Source organism: Urocitellus parryii, chromosome 7, assembly GCF_045843805.1.
Source record: "Urocitellus parryii isolate mUroPar1 chromosome 7, mUroPar1.hap1, whole genome shotgun sequence".
NCBI classification, from domain to species: domain Eukaryota; kingdom Metazoa; phylum Chordata; class Mammalia; order Rodentia; family Sciuridae; genus Urocitellus; species Urocitellus parryii.
The window spans coordinates 132,507,020-132,525,386 of NC_135537.1; the positions used below are offsets into that span (position 1 = coordinate 132,507,020).

General features: G+C 40.5%; 1 protein-coding gene across 2 annotated transcripts; it reads right to left on the bottom strand.

Annotated features, from left to right (window-relative positions):
• Positions 1–4: 4 nt before the first annotated feature.
• On the bottom strand, positions 5–11,464 carry Znf232 (zinc finger protein 232). Of its 2 annotated transcripts, XM_026380739.2 has the most exons (5): positions 11,393–11,464; positions 9,946–10,420; positions 9,534–9,687; positions 6,788–7,274; positions 5–3,528 (listed from the first exon to the last, which is right to left on the bottom strand). In XM_026380739.2, exons 2-5 carry the CDS (start codon positions 10,360–10,362, stop codon positions 3,480–3,482), a joined length of 1,107 nt encoding a protein of 368 aa, XP_026236524.2. In that variant the 5' UTR covers positions 10,363–10,420; positions 11,393–11,464; the 3' UTR covers positions 5–3,479. The 2 variants fall into 2 exon arrangements, with proteins under 2 accessions (XP_026236524.2, XP_026236523.2); XM_026380738.2 differs by lacking the exon at positions 5–3,528 and having other exon boundaries at positions 5,447–7,274.
• Between the last annotated feature and the right edge of the window lie 6,903 nt (positions 11,465–18,367).

Sequence of the window (18,367 nt, forward strand, 5' to 3'; positions counted from 1 at the left end):
TCCCTTCTTTCCTTCTCCCCCAGTGGGTTATATAACATTAGGGGTCTGTATCTGCCATCTGCCCTACATGGTTGCTTTTCTAAAAAATGGGGGAACAGGATTCACCACCTCCTAAAAATTACAGAGTTGACTCATTGAATTTACGCCATGAAAAACATGTTAGAAAGTCATGACCTAGATGACACATCTCATTCTTGTGTCCACTGTTTAGCCTTGGAATAATTTAGCATGCTTCTATTAATAGCCTCAAAATCTCCCAGCTATGCTATCAAGTTCCCTTAGAAGATGGCAGCATTAATGAAAAAGCAGGAAGCTTGGGTCATTTCACATTTCCTGCTAGGTTTCCTCATTCATCTGAAGAGGGTATCATTGAAGGAGGAAACTGACAGTCCATTTACAGAATTGTAAGTGAAGGCCATAGGATCCAAAGGGACTGATTAGGCAAGGCCACAGGATAAACAGTTGAGGCCAGAATACTCAGCATGGGCAAAGGGTCTCCTTGGCAGCTATCCCCACTTCAGGGCTGCTCAGACTGACTGCTACAAGAATTCTGCTGCGTTTGCTTTTGGTCCCAGCTTCTGCTGCTGCTGCTGCTAAATAAGGAAGTATCAAAGAGAACTGTGTGGTTTCACATCTACTAGTCATCTGGCCACAGTAACGAGCTGGTTCACCTGACTAACCAGGCCTGGCTTTGCCAAAGCACGTTAACACTCATAACCTGGATCCCACTGCTGCTGGTTCTGATGGGCTGAAATATGATAGCTTCTTCTTGGTCTGATGGTCTTGAAATTTTCTGTTTTCAACATCTTTACATGTTTTTTGTATTCTATATGTCATTTCTTCTTTAAGAAGACACATCCTTCATTTTTCATGTCTTTTTCTATTTTTGGTACTGGGGATTGAATCCAGGGGCACTCAACCACTGAGCCATAACCCCAGCCTTTTTTGGTATTCTATTTAGGGATAGGTTCTCATTGAGTTGTTTAGGGCTGGCTCTGAACCTGCGATCCTCCTGCCTCAGCCTCCTGAGCCTCTGGGATTATAGGCATGCACCACTGCGCCCAACTCACGTCCAATTTTGAGGCAATGGGTGATAGTAGGAATTGCACTAATGGGGCATGGAGTCTGGTCTGAGAGTTAGACCTTGAATAAGGCACTTCACTTGCTGCTCTCTAATTTTATCTGTAAAATGAGGGGAGTTGAACTAAATGCTAAATGATCTCTGACACTTCTACCAACCCAATAATTTTTTGATTTTTTAAAAAAATCTAACTTTATAATCTTCATTGTTCTATTCTTCAATCACTATTAACACTAATACTAATCACCAATATTTATTGAGTATTTACTATGTGCCAGGCACACGCCTGACAGTACATTTTTATTTTCACAACATCTCTATGATGTGGATAACCTTTTTTTTTTCCCTCTTATGGTTTTGGGGATTGAACCCTAACCCTCATGTATACCAAGTAAGCAGCACTTTACCACTGAGTCACATCCCCAACCCTGATGTGGGTATTCTTTTAAAAAGAACACTTTATTGAAATATTATTTATATATATATACAATCACCTTTTATAATTTATTCAGTTGAATGATTTTTAATAATTTATAGAGCTGCCCAATCATCAATAATGTGGGTATTCTTGCCACAATTTATGAGAAGAGATAGCCAGGCAAGATGATGTATGCCTGTAGGCACACTTACAATTCCAGCTACTCTAGAGTTTGAAGCTGGAGGATTGTTAGTACAAAGTCATCCTGGGCAACTTAGGAAGGCACTTTCTCAAAATGTTAAAAAAAAAAAATAGTGAATGTAGCTTAGTGGTAGAGCTCTTACCTAGCATATGGCCTTAGGTTACTCTCCAGCACTGAGAGAAAAAAAAAAAGGGGGGGGGGCAGAGAGGAGATGTTAAGTAATTTACCTGTGCTCACACATCTAGTAAGTGCTAGTGTCAAGATTCTATCTCTGGTCTGATCTGTTCTCTTAATCACTGTGCTGTATTGCATATACTTATTTGAAACCATTTGCACATTTTTATTACTAATTACTACATAGATTTGAATATAATGAATTTGAATCATGTCCTTGGAAACAAGCTGGTCACAACCAAAATCCATTGGTGAGGACTGGCAGTGTAGCTCAGTGGTAGATCACTTGCTTAGCATTTGTGAAACCCTGGGTTAGATCCCGGCCCCACAGAAATAAACAAAACCTCCCCAAATCCACAAAGTGGGTTTATTCTGTACACCTATAGTGTCTCTCCAGGTTCACAGCCTTGGTTTGATAAAAGGGTTATACAAATAAACAGATGATTGCACAGTTCCCACATCGTTCCAGGTATCTCTGTTTCTAAATACCTAATTCTTAGCAGAAGTGTTTGTTTTGTAGTGCTGGGCACTTTCTAGGCAAATACTCTACCACTAAGCCACCATCCTGCTCAAGGTGAAATTCTTTGACTTAGCTCTTCCCTTAGATGATGATGGCTCCTTTGTTACTCAAGCTCAAATTGAGTTGTGTTGAGAACATCTTTCTCACACAAAACCTGGATGTCACCTAACTTCTGATTTTTGTGCTTGCATAATTTATTGCCACATTCATCTCTTGGCAAGTTCTGATACAGAACTTAGCACTCTTCAAGGTCTCCCCCTAAAGATTCTACCCATACCAACAAACACATGAGTAATAAGGATTCCATTGATGATGCTGTGTGAAAGGTGGAGAAAAGTTCACATTGTACATCCTTTCAGACACTTTTTTTCCACATTTTAAAAATTGGTGCATTATAGTTGTATATATTGATGGGATTTGTTGTTACATGTTCATCCCATCACACATTTTGTTCTCAGCAGTTCCTTCTTGGCTAAACGTAAAGTTTTTTTTTTTTCCTTTTTTCTTCTTTTTCTCTTTTCTGTCTTCCCTCTCAGGGAATCAGCCACCTCAGTTTCTTTCTTCTTGCCAGATACCCAGTCCATATACCCACACCCTCTGTACTTAGCTCAGTTACCTTAAACCCATCACTAAGGAAGGAAGAGAAGGCCCTTCAGTTAGCAATTCACTCATGTGAACGTAGTGACCAACTTTTTAAAAAATTTCTTTTTGTAGTTTTAGATGGGCAGCATGGCTTTATTTTATTTATTCATTTTTATACAGTGCTGAGGATCAAACCCAGTGCCTCACATGTCCTAGGCAAGCACTCTGCCACTGAGCTACAGTCCCAGCCCCAGTGACCAACTTTTGTTGTAACTGAGTGATTTCTTAAGATGGGGGAGGTCTCATGTCATCCTCAGGAGAATGTTCCAATTTGTTGTATAGTGCTTTCCCAAGAGGAATTCTGGTTAGTGAAGTCATCTCCATCTTGTTGTGTACACCATGCACACATCCTGTAACTTCATTTTCTGTCCTCTTCATCTGTCCCCCAGTCATCTCAGGAAGATTTCTCAATTTTTCTTGTTTGCCTTCCTCCTCCTTCAACTTACTTGGGAGTTAATATCTGACCATAAATGTGACTGGTTGTCATGATTCTGTGCAAGTACAATATGTAAAGGAAAAATCATGAATTAATTTTAGACCCATTAAAAAAAAAAAAGAAAACAGACTTCATATCTCAAAGTCCTACCTAAATACCCAGAAATATCCTCCAGAATTTTAGAAGCTATGTCTGTGTACATTTTCTTCCTTCCAGAACTCACTTTAGGTAAATAAAGTATGTCTATAATTTTCCTGTATGATGTCTAATGTTTATCATTACAAACTGCATTATATTTCATTATAGCCTTAATATGACTTTGTGTCAGTTTCATCCCCATCCTGTAAGTTTCACCTCTACTCAAGTACCCCAAGTTGCTGTGATGTTATTTTAGCTTCTGATTTTGCATACATTGTTCACTCTGTCCTTGACCTGTTGCTTTGTTTGATGAGTTCCTTTATCTTTTATGCTAGGACAAGAGTTACCTACTGTGTGTGTGTGTTTCTTCATCATTAACAATGTAAGATATTCTGGGTCATCTGGATGGTCCAGGTTTTTTTATACCTATTACTGAGATTTCAGGATTGCCTTTGCTAGTTGTCTACAATTCAATTGTATAAGTGTTCTAGTGACTTCTGGTCCAAGGCAAGTTACTAAGGCTGTTAAATCAAGAATCTTTTGAGAATCAGAAAAGCTCTCCCCAGAAAAATGTACATGCAAATTGAAATTTGTGAACCTTCTGTAACCCATTCTTGGGACTCCTATGGTCCTTTATGCATTCCTAAAAGTGAATTCTTGAATTAAAAAATTACCAAGTAACTTCCACAATAACTTCTGCTTGTCTCTTAGCTTTTGGAAAGAAATTGTCAAGATGAAGCCCTGGAAATGGGCGGCAGCCGGAGCCTCAGTAAAAGCCCAGTGAGAAGGGCAGGGACGATTCTCATCATAGCCTGAATAAGGAAGCCTCAGGGAGACGAGTCAGTATGCAATCATCCACCAATTGCTATAACGTGACAGCAAGGTGCAGGTGCCCTAGGAGCCAAGAGACTTGTGGGAACTTGAATAATCTGGTGGTGGTCAGCACTGTGAAGCACTGAGTTTGGACTGCAATTTCTCTCAGGTATTCTCTCAACAGTAGTTTCCTGTCAGGACATAGACCCAATGTTATGGTAAGTCCCTGTTAACTTTTCCCCCTACCTCCCAGCCCCTCACTCAGGGAAAGGACTGTTCCTTTTTCATTGTAAGTTCCAAATCACAGCATTTGAATTAGAATGAACATATAAATCTGTGAATACATGGATGGACAAGAAAGTAGGGGGGCAGGGTCTTACAAATTAGTGACCTGAATTCAGGCAATTTTTATCTCCTTTTTCCCTCACAGACCTCTTTACTCTGTTTATTTGATGCTGCCTGTTTTTAAGGTTGAGATCCCTGGGAAACACCTTGAAGTGGAGTGTGTGGTGGAAGTTTGCTTGGGAAAGCCTGGGAACACCCGAGAGCAAAGGGGCCACAGGATGGGCAGAGGGAGAAGTTCATAGTGATGTAGCTGCAACAGAGGCCTCCGGCAACCCCTCAAGAAGTGTGGGAAGATTTTTCAACAGTGTTTCCCAGTTCTCACTGCCGGCTCTCTATACCCTTGAATTACACGCTGGGAAGGGTTATAAGCTCTGCTGAGGCACTTCCCTTTTGTCTAGGACCCTCCTGGGAGAGTCGATGTCAGCAGGCAGCACTACAGACAGCTGGGAATCCTGGCAATGCACCCACCACACTGTAAAAACTATTATTAGCTTATGGTTCATACAAAAACAGGTCATGAGCTGGATTTGAATTTGACCCTTAAGAGATGTAGCTTGCTGACCACCTTGTTGTCTCAGTATGTTTATGTGTGAGAAAAAAAAAACTTGTATGGTGAAGCCAGGAAAGGTTTTTCCAAGGAAATAACATTTAAAGAGATCTAGATGAGAGCGTAACTGACATAATCATAAGGTGGAAAATATGCAGGGGGGGCAGAGAACAAAGATGGAGGTCCTGAGATGGACATGAGTTTAAAATATAGGCCAATGATCAATTTATTGACTCCTAGCTTCAATCCACCATTCTTTGTTCTGCTTTACTACAGCTGGACCTGTAAACATTTCCCCTTTGTCAGGTGGTACAATGGAAGGTTTTGATAATTAAGGGCATTAGACAAGAGTACAGCTGCCAGCAGCGTCCAGGAAATCCAGTGGCACACACTGATACCTCATCTAGTGGCTTCCTGCTCATCAGTCTTGGACTGCTACATCTCAGTGAATGTCAACCATTCATCCAGTGGGCCATAGCTAGTGCTGTTGGTAAATATTTAACCAACTGCATACCAAAAAATTGTTGATTATTGCATTTGCTGATTGTTGCATCACAGCTAATTTTAGTGCAGATTTAGGCAGTGATGTGCAAAATTGGCTCTTGCAAGCCTGTACAGACTGGCTCTAGTATGCCTCTGGATTAGTACAACCTATCCAGTGAGGTCTGAATTTAGTTTTGTGAGGTTGGAAGGGGAGCTTCTAAGTTTGCTTCCATTGGCCTTAGAGGTAGTAGCTGTTTCTCATTCCACTATTCCTATATCCTTTAGTAGATCATACCCTTTACTAGTTTATTCTTTATATTAAACTTTCCTTTTTCAAATTACTAGTGTGGATTCTGTCTCCTGCTTGGACGTTTGCAGATGTGACCCTCTCCAAGGAAGTAGACCAGTGTGCCCAGGACACTGAGCAGTTATGCTGTGCTAGCATTAGAACTTTACTGAAGTAGGCATTACTATCCTTATTTTATTGGTGGGCAGCTAAGAGTCTGGTTCAAGATCTGCCAGAGAGAAGCAGCAGCACAATTTGGCTATTACTTATAGCCAAAGGTATCCTATGGCTATGTTAATTTTAATAAAAGGACATGAATTAATAAAATCTTCAGTTGACACTACATGGACAGTTTTTCCTAAATCAAGAAAGACACAGGAAAAACTTTAAGATGCTTATAACTTTTATGAGATCTAGTCTTAAGTAGCTTAGACAAAAGTACAAGTCTGTCTGGAGACTTTATCATCTTCAATACACTGGGAAGGCTCTTTGCTAGCATGAACTCTCTGATGTCTAATAAGCTCTGAACTCCATCTGTAAGCTTTCCCACATCCTTTACATATAAAAGGTTTCTCTCCACTGTGAATTCTCAGGTGCTGACTAAGATATGAGCTTTGACTGAAGGCCTTCCCACACTCATTGCACTCATAGGGCTTCTCTCCTGAATGAATCCTCTGATGTTGAACAAGATGAGCACCCCACCTGAAGGCCTTTCCACATTGACTACATTCATAGGGTTTTTCTCCAGTATGAATTCTCTGATGCTGAATGAGGTTTGAGCTCTGATTGAAAGTTTTCCCACAGTCACTACACTTATAGGGTTTCTCTCCAGAATGAATTCTCTGGTGGATTACAAGATGTGAGTTATAAATGAAGGCTTTCCCACATTCACTACATTCATGGTCTTTCTTCCCTGTGGGAGTTTTCTTATTTGTGACAACCATCTGTCTGAAACTTTTCCCTTGAGCAGGGGACCACTTCCGTCTCTTTGCTTTGGAATTTTTTTGCTGCTGTTCTAAGGTGCCCTCAACTTCAGAGGTAGCTTCAAATGGAGAATTGTCAGTAGTGAGTTTTTCTGAGAACACTTGTGATTCCACTTTGGTAATGGACAGCTGTGGCAGTGATCCTTTGTCCTTGGGTTTTGGGCCATCTTCTGCAACAACTGATGGAAAATGTAAAAATACCTGTTCTGGATATATGGAGAAATGACACTTAGATTAGAACTTATATTTCTGGAAAGAAAATAAAAGGTTAAGAATATTCACTAAATAAAATCTTCAGCTGACACTAAATTAACAGTTTTTCCTAAATCAAGAAAGACACAGGAAAAACACTGGAAGGATATTTACTTAGATATTATCCATGGTTATCTCTTGGTGATGTAATTATGCATAGGAGAGGGTTTCTTTTTGTTTTCTCCCCCACCCACTCCTCACTTATCTGTCCCTCCAGATAATTTTTCATTTTTCCAGAATGAAATATTACAGTCTCATTTGCAAAATAAATTTCACCAGGCACAACGGTACACACCTATAATCCCAGCAGCTCAGGGGGCTGAGGCAAAAATCAAAGCCAGCCTCAGAAATTCAGCAAGACATTAAGCAACTTAGGAAACCCTGTCTCAAAAGACAAAAAAGGTTGGGGATATGGCTCAGTGGTTGAGTGCCCCTGGGTTCAATTTCCGGTACACACACACACACACACACAAAAAAAAAAAAAAAAAAAAAAAAAAGAAGAAGCAGGGTCTTTTTAGAATTTAGTCAAAAATAAGAAAAAAAAAAGTATTTTCAAGGAATTGGGGAGTGGTCAACTAATGTTGAGAAGGAAGGGAAAAACAAAGAAGAATCATTAGGATCAGGAGAAAGGGATGTTCCTAAAGACAGATAGACTGCCCTTCTCAGCTCTGTAAACTCATTCATTCTCCTACCCCATAATTCTTCAGCCACTAAGGAGGATCCTCACATAGCTGCATGGATCTCCTTGCAGGGAAGACTCATCAGCTCCCTGCCTCCTACAGCTTGGTGCTCTCTGCCTTTCTCTTTGATCTGCTCCTTAAAAAAGGAAGAAGAGGCCTGGGGTTGTAGCTCAGTGGTAGAGTGTTTCCCTACCATGTGTGAGGCACTGGGTTCAATTCTCAGCACTGCATATAAATAAATAAATTAAATAAAGGTCCATTAACAACTAAAAAAATTAATAAAAAGGAATAAGAGAGTGCTTTGCATTTTTGTTTTTAAATATCTGTATTAGTTATGTTATTTGTCTAACACTCCCTATGGTCTAAGGAATACAAAAAGCAATTGCTTTAAAATCACTAAAGATCATTTGATTTAAAAAATCCATTTTTTTCCAGATTAAATGCAGTGGTTAAAGAAATCTGAAATATGCTTGCTATTATAAAAAAGGCACATGATACCTAGCTTTTTAAAAGTTAAGTATCAAGCTGATACTGTTTAGTAAACAAAACAAAGAAGACAAGAAAGAGTCTGGAAGAAAGACAAGGAGGGAAGGGGAACTGGGAGATAAAACATACTTTAGCAGATTACTTTCCATTTCTTGTTTTTCCCTTTTGTTGTAGTAAAATTCAATTTTTTCACATGCTTGTTTGGTAGTGGGATTGTGGTGCTGAACCAAATATTGAATAGAACCAAATACTGATTAGCAACAATACATTCACATGATGCTACAGAGGTCAGCAAAGACAGTTTACAGTCCTGAGGCTCTAAGCTTTCTGTCTCCGTGTTTAGTGTTTGCATTAGAGAAAGAGGTGAGGATGTTTGTGGGCATGTATGCAGGCCAAGAAGAAAGTTTTTTCAATTAATCTGAAGGAAGAAGGTAAGTAGGTACAGACATAAAAGTTTCAAATAAGGCTTTTAGATGGTAGAGTGTACATGGCACATAAAGGTAATGACAGGCTGTGTCTCACATAAGAGTGCTTTATGGCTTAAAAAAATGTGTTGTGGGAGACATGGGGAAACCAAAAGAAAAGGATCTTAAGGCTAGACTCTAGTTCATGGCAGAGCTATTTTGAACTAGGTGTCAAGAGCAGTGGAGATAAGTCAGGCAGTGAGTAAAATATTTTGTGGTCCTGCTTTAGGGATCCTTAAAGCTGAGAAATACTAGCCAGCCTTATAGCCAGATAAAAATATAAATATGATTTAATTCACAGAGTTATCTTATGAGGTAGGTCTTTTTTTGTGTGTGTGTGGTGCTGGGGATGGAACTAAAAAGCTTCTCACATGCTAGGCAAGTGCTCTGCTATACAGCTACACCCCCAGCCCTAAGGTACCTTATTGTAATCCCAATTTTATAAGTGATGAGATAGGCTAAGTCTCTGACCTAGGAGGCAAGACTTGTGAGGCCATGATGAGCATAGAAAACATTTGAGGACCTATATGTCCTTTTTTATGTCATTTCCCCTCTTCCCTCCCCACAGAATTCTGCTTCTCACCACTCTCTGGCAAAGGCTGGGTCTCCTGAGATTCACACTTGAGCTGGGTCTCTTTAGGTTGGACCTGGATGCTTGGTTCCTCCTGGGCTGGTCCCAGAGATGCCTTCTTCTCCCACGGGTCTTCCTGTGCAGGTCCATCTGCAGGGCCTGGAACCTGGAGGTGATCAGGCACCACTCGGTTTATGGGGGACCAAAGCTTCCAAAGAGACTTTAGAGAGCCTCCTCAGAGTCAGCACAGGGAAAGGAAGAGGAGCTAGAGTCTCTTTCTCATTCAGAGCTTGAGGGTGGAAAAGACAGAGATAGAAACACATACTAACTGCTCTACCTTGGCAACTCCCCCTATTGCTGCCCCTCTGTCCAGCCTGAAAGTCATTGATCTGGTTCCCACAACAGATCAAATCCCCCTTCCCACCTGCAGTCCTGGTTCAAGTCCTTTCTCTAAATCTTCCAAGACAGTCACAGCCTCCTCTCCACTCTTTGGGTGATGTTCCCGCACCCAGGACCGGAGTTCCTCAGGCAGGATGGTCAGGAATTGTTCCAGTACCAGTAAATCCAGGATCTGCTCCTTGGTGTGTCTCTCTGGCCTTAGCCATTCACAACAGAGTACCCGTAGTCGGCTCAGGGCCTCCCTTGGACCAGGGGTCTCCTGGTAGCAGAGCTGCCTAAAGCGCTGACGGAAGATCTCTTGGCTACTAGAGTGGTTCCCAGGTAGCCTGGTCTCATATTCCCAAGACTGTTCCTCTTCTTTTGGCTTCAAAATAACAATCTTCTCTTGTTCCTGTGTATCCTGAAGGGCCAGAGTTTTAGCTGCTGTTAGTGGTACAGCCATAGTAGCCTGGACTAGCTCTGCAGAAAGCCCACACCAGCTGGAATCTTTCAAGGGCACCCTGTAACATAAGGAATCATTCATTTTTTTCATCCATTAAACACACACTCAACATCTACAAAGAGCCAAGCCCTGTACAATTCTCTTTCCTCTTTCTCCTTCAATCCTTGCTAGGATCCTGCTCCACTAAGTCACTGTCTTTGAGAAAGTTGCAATCTGGTAGAGACAGACATGTAAAATGTTTTTCTACAACTAGATAAATGCCATAACAAAAACTGTTCTGGGACCCACAGAAAGAAATAACTATGGGAAAGAAACCAAGTCTGAAACAAAACCCACATTTCCAGATTCAAAGTCCAGAGCTGAGCAGCTCTCTGTGCATGGTGTAGAAGAGGAAGACCCCTCCCAGATGGCCCCTCCACCCTTCCTCAAATTTCTGAGGTAGTACTACAGCAAAAGAAAAATGTAAAGTCCTTTTAAGGGTTAGATCACATATAAACGTTCAGGATTCCTGCAGGATTGTTATGGGACTTTTAGAAAGAACAGACTTAGGGGTATAATGTCCAGCGTCAGGATATCTAACAGGGCAAGAGATAGATGCACCCAGTGGCCACTAAAGCAGCATACACAGTTAATGCTGGCGGAAAAGACAAAGGCGTTCAAACGCACAACCAGCGTTCCAGAGTGATGCCTCAGCGATGCCAACGCCCAGCTGAACTCTGCCTGGCGTTGGCAGGTGCACACCCGAAAGCCCTGGGGAGAGGCTGTGGTCTACGCCAGTTATAACAAACCATCTCCACCCTTCAGTTTTCCCTCTGGGATCTCCAGAAAAGAGAAGAGGGACCCCAAGATCGCCCAGCAGGACCCTCCCTGACAAGTGACGCATAGCGAGGGTGGGTGGGGAACCAGACCCCTCTGCACAAAATCCCACGAAGCTGCCTGCGAGGTCTGTTCTCTGTAGGGCTGCCGCTATCTGCGGTGACCAAAAAAGCAACTGGAGTTGGATCTCCAAGTGCCCAAGGCCGAGACTCACCCTACAGAGGCGGGGCGTCCATCAGGCACTGCCGTGCACCGCGCAGTCCCAGCCCCAGCCGCAGCCGCGGCCGCAACCCCCAGCCCCAGCCCCAGCCCCAGCACCAGCTCCAGCTCCAGCCCCAGTTCCAGCCCCAGCTCCAGCTCCAGCTCCAGGTTTGCGCCTGCGCGTTTAGTAACGAGGCCTCCATCTCCCAGAAGCCTCCGCGCCGCCTGCGGCCTCTGGTAAACTCCGGCGTGAACTGACGCGAGTGGAGCAGGCTACAGACTTGCCTACAGTAAGCCTGGACTTGAGGCTGCCAGGCCCAGCGAACACCTCTTGCAGTCCCTGTGGAGGCGAAGGGGAGGTGGGGGTGGAGGCGGAAACCAGGGTACCAAATTTAGCGGTCTTCTATTCTCTGTGAATTGTAGTTTAAGGGGCAGTGTAGGGTGAGATAAATGACTGGGAAATTCTACCCTTGTGTATCGCCTGTTGCAACACTTGCTCCTCTGTTATGTTTTCCATTTAACTTCTTTCCAGACTTTTTCAGAGAGTCACAACCGAAGAAGGAGATCCCTTCAAGGAGAAAATATTTGCCAACCAACTACTACAAGTCCTTTGGGATAAAAAGCAATTCTTGGGACATAGGGTGGGAGTATGAGGGAGGAAAAAGAAAAATTCAAAGGTTCTAGGAAGGTAAGGTGACCATTATGAAAAGGAAAAGTACAGAGGACCAGATTAACTAGGGAAAAAAGTGCACTAGAATATGAGCAAGCCAGCAAAAATAAATAAATAAATAAATAAATAAATAGCTATTAGATCAAAAGAAGCGCAAAAGCAAAATTAGAAACCATCTAGAAGGCAATGCAAAGAATACTTAATGCTGAAATCTGTGGGACCTAGCAATAGCTAATCTTGAAAAAGACTTCATTTTCTCCTTTAGAAAGAAAGATATAAAAGAACTCAAAATTCATCTAAAGAAACTTTAAAAACATACTAAAATAAGGAAAATTTAAAAAGGAAGAGTGAATTAATAAAAATTACAGCTAATGGAATAGAAAAATTAAAAATAGTAGATGGAGAACCGGGAGTGGTGCACGCCTATAATCCCAGCTGCTCCGGAGACTGAAGCAGGAGATTTGAAAGTTCAGAGCCAGGCTAAGCAAGTTAACTAAGCCCTGAGCAATTTAGCGAGATCCTGTCTTAAAAATAAGGGGATATGGTTCTGGTTAAGCGCCCCTGAGTTCAATCCCTGGAATCTGCCCCGGCCCCAAAAAAAGTAGGAGTAAATTCAAATGCTGATTTTTTTTTTTTAAAGAGCATTAAAATAGATAAACGTCCCAGCGGCTGGGGAGGCTGAGGCAGGAGAATCGCAAGTTCAAAGGTAGCCTCAGCAAAAGCAGGTGCTAAGCAACTCAGTGGTCGAGTGTCGGTGAGTTGAATACACGGCCCCCTGGCACACAGAAAAATGATAAACATGTTTAGAGCCTGACCGAGGAGAAGCAAAATTGCAAACAATAGGAATGTATAAAGAGGAAAGAAAATGATAGTAGTATCATCCTCTTATAAATGGAATTTTCAATAAAAACTAGAAACTTATAAATTTGGACTTTTTTTTTCCCCCTTGCTTTGCTGGGGATTGAATTGGGTGCTCTACCACTGAGCTATATCTCCAACCCTTTTTTGTTGAAGTTGTTTTGAGACAGGGTCTTGCTAAATTGCTGTGCCTGGCTAAATTTGGACATTCGTCCCAGCATTCTTGGAACAAGAATCTATATGAAAATCTGAATCTGGGTTGGGGGTGAGGTGATATAAAAATGTAGTTTACTGTTGGCATGGTGGTGCTTGCTGGTAATCCAAGAGACCTGGGAGGCTGAGATAGGAGGATCACAAGTTTGAAGCCAGTCTCAGCAAATTAGGCCTTAAGCAACTTAGTGAGATTTTTTCTCAAAATAAAAAATAACTGGGAATGTAACTCAGTGGTAAAGTGTCCCTGGGTTCAATCCCCAGTCCGTCCCCCACCCCATGTAATTTCCTGTTTTCAAGAAGCTAAACATCCTGGCAGTTGGGAATGTGAGAAAACAAGAGTACATGGCAGATTTATAGTAGGGTAATATCTTCTTCGAAAACTGTGGGATTGGAGAAATGAAGAATTTTGGCTTATTCATTGAAACAAATTATGCTTCAGTGTTTGAAATTTTCTTAAAATGAATACTATAATAATAATTTTAAAAAATGTTAAGGCATTTCCCTTTGAAGAGCTGAGTGTTTGCCCAATAGAACCAGTTAGACATGTTACCTGGATTTAAATAAAAAGTTAGCAGTTTAAGTGATAGGGACTCCAAATGCTACAGGGGATTCGTAGGGCCTGAGATAGTGAACTGGACCTTAAATAGGTGGCTATTTAGGGAAAGTGATTAGACCAGATCTTGAGCTGAAGAGTTTTATGAAACAAGAGACAAGTTAGTATGGGACAGACGAGAGAGGGTGTAAATTCCAAATTAAGGCCTTTTAATTTAAGTAATAGGCAACCGTTGATTCTTTTTTCATTGTGAGTTTACATGTTTGTGTGTGAGAGATGATTAAGCAGTGTTTTAGGAAAAGCAAATAATTACATGGCTTAGAAAGACAAAGAGTTTCAAGGCTATTATAATACCAGGGCTCAAAGAGATCCTGCTGTACCTTCACTCAGGATTTAGAGGTACTGCCAGACATTCTGTATGGGTATAGTCTTCTTAATCACACATACACAAAACTAGTCATTGGATACCTTTCAGAAGTAATCTAGAGAAACCATTTTACCCAAGAGATAAACTCCTGAGACAGAAAAAAAACAGTCCTTCCAGACTTGTCTCCTGTTGTTAAAGGTACTCTTCACCATAAGGATTACCTCATGTTCAACCATACAGGACAAAGTCATATTGTCACGTCCTTCAACAGAACTTTAAGCTTGTTTTGTAATCTCATCAGCTTCAAAAGTAGGGGAAAAGTCCCTCTAAATGTTTCACCAGATTTAGAAACTGGAAGAAGAAGTGATTTGTCCTCTGGCTCTAACCAAGCAACATCAACTTATTCACCTGCTGTATTAGACATCCTCAACTGCTGTATTCAAACTAATCCTAAGCTTCAGAGATGGGTTGGAAGAAGGGAACTAGATAAATAATTCAGTAATGAAGGTCTGGGATGTGCTTGGTGAAAGTAACTTTGATAGAGTATTGGAAGAGGAACCCCAATGTGTGTGTGTGTGTGTGTGTGTGTGTATGTATGTGTGTGTGTATGTATGTGTGTGTGTGTGTGTGTGTGTATATATATATATATATATATATATATATATATATATATAGTAGATGGCCTCAATGCCTTTATTTTATTTGTTTATTTTTTATGTGGTACCAGCGTTTGAACCCAGTGCGTCATGCATACTAGGCAAGTGCTCTACCACTGAGCCACAACCCTGGCCCCCCCACAGACAACTTTTTAAAAAATATTTATTTATTTCTTTTTAGTTATAGGTGGACACAATACCTTTATTTTACTTTTATGTGGTGCTGAGGATCAAACCCAGAGCCTCATGCATGCCAGGCGAGGGTTCTACCTCTGAGCCACAACCCCAGTGCCTAGACACTCTTTAAATAAAAATTTGGCTACAAAAGGAGATGATATGAAGAGTGGGGAAATGGGGTCAAGGGAGGTGTGGTTGAATTGTGTATGTATTTAAGACAGAAGACATTTGGGCACAGTTTTTATACATTTGAGAAAGGGCAGTGGGAAAATACTGAAGATACTGAATAGAGTTGGGATAACTGAATAGAGGGAGGTCTTGGAGTAGGATGGGAAGAACAGGTAGAAAGATGATCCCCAAACAGGAAAAAGGGAACTTCTTTTGAGAAGGGAGCAAAGTTGGGGGTGAATGAATATGAGAGATGGGTCAGGGATAAGGATGGGAACAGAAAGTTGAAGATGTTTCTGTGTGAAAATGTTGAATTTTTTTTCCAGAAGTAAGAGATCAGGTGCTAAGATTAGGTGGTGAGTGGGTGGTTAGATGTGTAAGGAGAGAAGGAAGCTATTAAGTGGTTATTATAGAAAATGGAAAATATTGCTGACTAGAGATTGTGTTGAGTGCCCAAAGAGGTGCAGACACCTAGGTACTGTGGTTTTCCTTCCTTAACTCAGGTGCAGGTTCAACAAAGAACAACTAGGACTGTCCATGGTAAGTTTGTGTTTTAGTAAGGCACTGTGACTGAAAGACAATGTGGAAAAGTAAATGAGGCAAAAGTGCAGTTGACAAAAGAGTGGTTAAGTGTTGGACAGTGTTATCTAATAGGGAAAACTAGAAAGGGATGATGGGTAGGGTAAAGTGGGAAGGTCACTGGACTGGAAACCCTGATGAGTAAGAAGAAGGCAAAGATTAAATTACACATGATGCTGTGCTCCTTTGAAATAATTCAGATGATCCAGAGATACTTTTCCAATGTTCAATAATTTACCTTCAGATATGAAAAAGGTGAGATTTCCTCATTCTTGATCATTAACCTTCTCAAAAACCAGCTAAGCTGGAGCTGGGGCTTAGCGGTAGCACACTTGCCTGGCACGTGTGAGGCACTGGGTTTGATTCTCAGCACCACATATAAATAAATAAATAAAATAGAGGTCTATCAACAACTAAAAAATATATTAAAAAAAAGTTAAGCCACCAATAGCAATTAAAGTTCTCTTACTATCAAATTTGTGGGAGTTTATTGATCCAGTCTCTCAATATGTTAAAAAATATCTTAATCCTAGGGCTGAGGTTGAAGCTTAGTGGTAGAGCACTTGCCTAGCATGCGTGAGGCACTGGTTTCAATCCTCAGCACCACATAAAGTAAAATAAAGACATTGTGTCCACCTATAAAAAAAATTTTTATTTCTAGTCTCTCCAAGAAAATCTTTATTTAACTCTTCCATAGTAAAATTCTTAGGTAACTATTAAATTTGCTTCTTCAAGATACAGCATGGTGGGCTGGGGTTGTGGCTCAGTGGTAGAGCACCTGTCTTTCATGAGTGAGGCACTGGGTTCGATCCTCAGCACCATAAAAATAAATAAATAAATAAATAAAAAATAAAGATATTGTGTCCACCTACAAGTAAAAATATATATAAAAAAGTATAGCATCCTTGAAGATTGTATGAATTCTCCCTACCGCCTACCCAAAGCTGCCATTTATTAGATCAAGCCTCTTCTGAATTCAAGAAGGATCAGGAAATAGAGAATCTTTAATCTTCCAAGGATTCTGAAAGGAATATTTCCTCTCTTTTCCTTCAAAGTGCCTTAGATAATCACTGCATACAGGAAACACTGATAAAAATAGCTATGATTTTTTGAGTGTCTTCTTTGTGTTTAGAACTATTCCACTACTTAACAACATTGTTTCATTTAATCTTCACAGCAGCCCCAGAAGGGAGGCATCATTATCTTGATATATATATATATATATATATATATATATATATATATATATATATATATATGAAGTTTTTAAAAAATTTCTATTTATTTTTTTAGTCATACATGACGGTAGAATGCATTTTGATATATAATACATACATGGAATGTACATACATCAATCATATTGTCTATTCTATTCTGCTATCCTTCCTATCTTATCTTGATTTTATAAATGAGAAAATCAACTCAGAAACATTTTTAAAATCTGTCTAGGGGCTGGGTTTGTGGCTCAGTGGTAGAGCGCTTGCCTAGTATGTTCGAGGCCCTGGGTTCCATCCTCAGCACCACATATAAATAAATAAATAAATTAATTAAATAAAGATATTGTGTCCAACTACAACTAAAAAATAAATATTAAAAAAATCTGTCTAAATTACCCAGATTAAATGACAAAGCCTGGATTTTAGTATTTCAGATTTTTAAGTGCTATTATACTTTAAAATCCTACAGAAGAGATTTAATTACAACATCCACCCTCACATGGGAGACAGCTGGTCCTGTGAGTTTCTATACATTTCCTTTTCCTAATTAAATTAGCTACTTTTTGGGCTGGGGATGTGGCTCAAGCAGTAGTGCGCTCGCCTGGCATGCGTGCGACCCGGGTTCGATCCTTAGCACCACATACAAACAAAGATGTTGTGTCCGCTGAAAACTGAAAAATAAATATTGAAATATTCTCTCTCTCTCTCTCTCTCAAAAAAATAAATTAGCTACTTTTGTATCTAATTTTGAAGGAACAGTTCAAACTCCTTAGTCGACATATTGACCTCTATTCTTTTTTAAAAAATTTTTTTTAGTTGTTGATAGACTTTTATTTTATTTATTTATATGTGGTGCTGAGAATCAAACCCAATGCCTCACACATGCCAGGCAAGTGCTCTACTGCTGAGCTCCAGCCCCAGCCCCTTGACCTCTATTCTAATGGAAAGCCTCAGGTAGACTTTTGAATTAGACTCTCTCCCAGGAAGGACCACCTGCCCTAGAGTTCAGTATATCATACCCATCTTAGTATTCCCTGGTACAATTCATATTAAGGATAAAGATGGGAAAAGCTATTAGACTCCAGATGCTGCTAAATAGGAGTAAGGACACCATATATGCAAGTTTCTCCACGTGTAAGATTTTCCAGTGGTGTGGAATCTCTGGTGACAAAGTAAGGGGTGAAGTGTAATTAAAGAGTTACCCCTGTTAAGAGTTCTGATTTATTATGTGAGAAGCATTGAGGGAGGATATGTCTATACATTCTCTGAGGCTAAACTGAGTCAGATAAAAATTGTTCTTAGTAAGTTTGGAATTTTCCAAGTTGCTGTGATGGCTAAAGGTAGATACAACAGTAATTATATATAACAAACATCTGGGAGGCTGAGATAGGAGGATCATGAGTTCAAAGCCAGCCTCAGCAAAAAGCGAAGAGTTAAGCAACTCAGTGAGACCCTGTCTCTAAATAAAATACAAAAAAGGGTTGGGGATGTGGCTCAGTGATCAAGTGCTCCTGAGTTCAATCTCTGGTA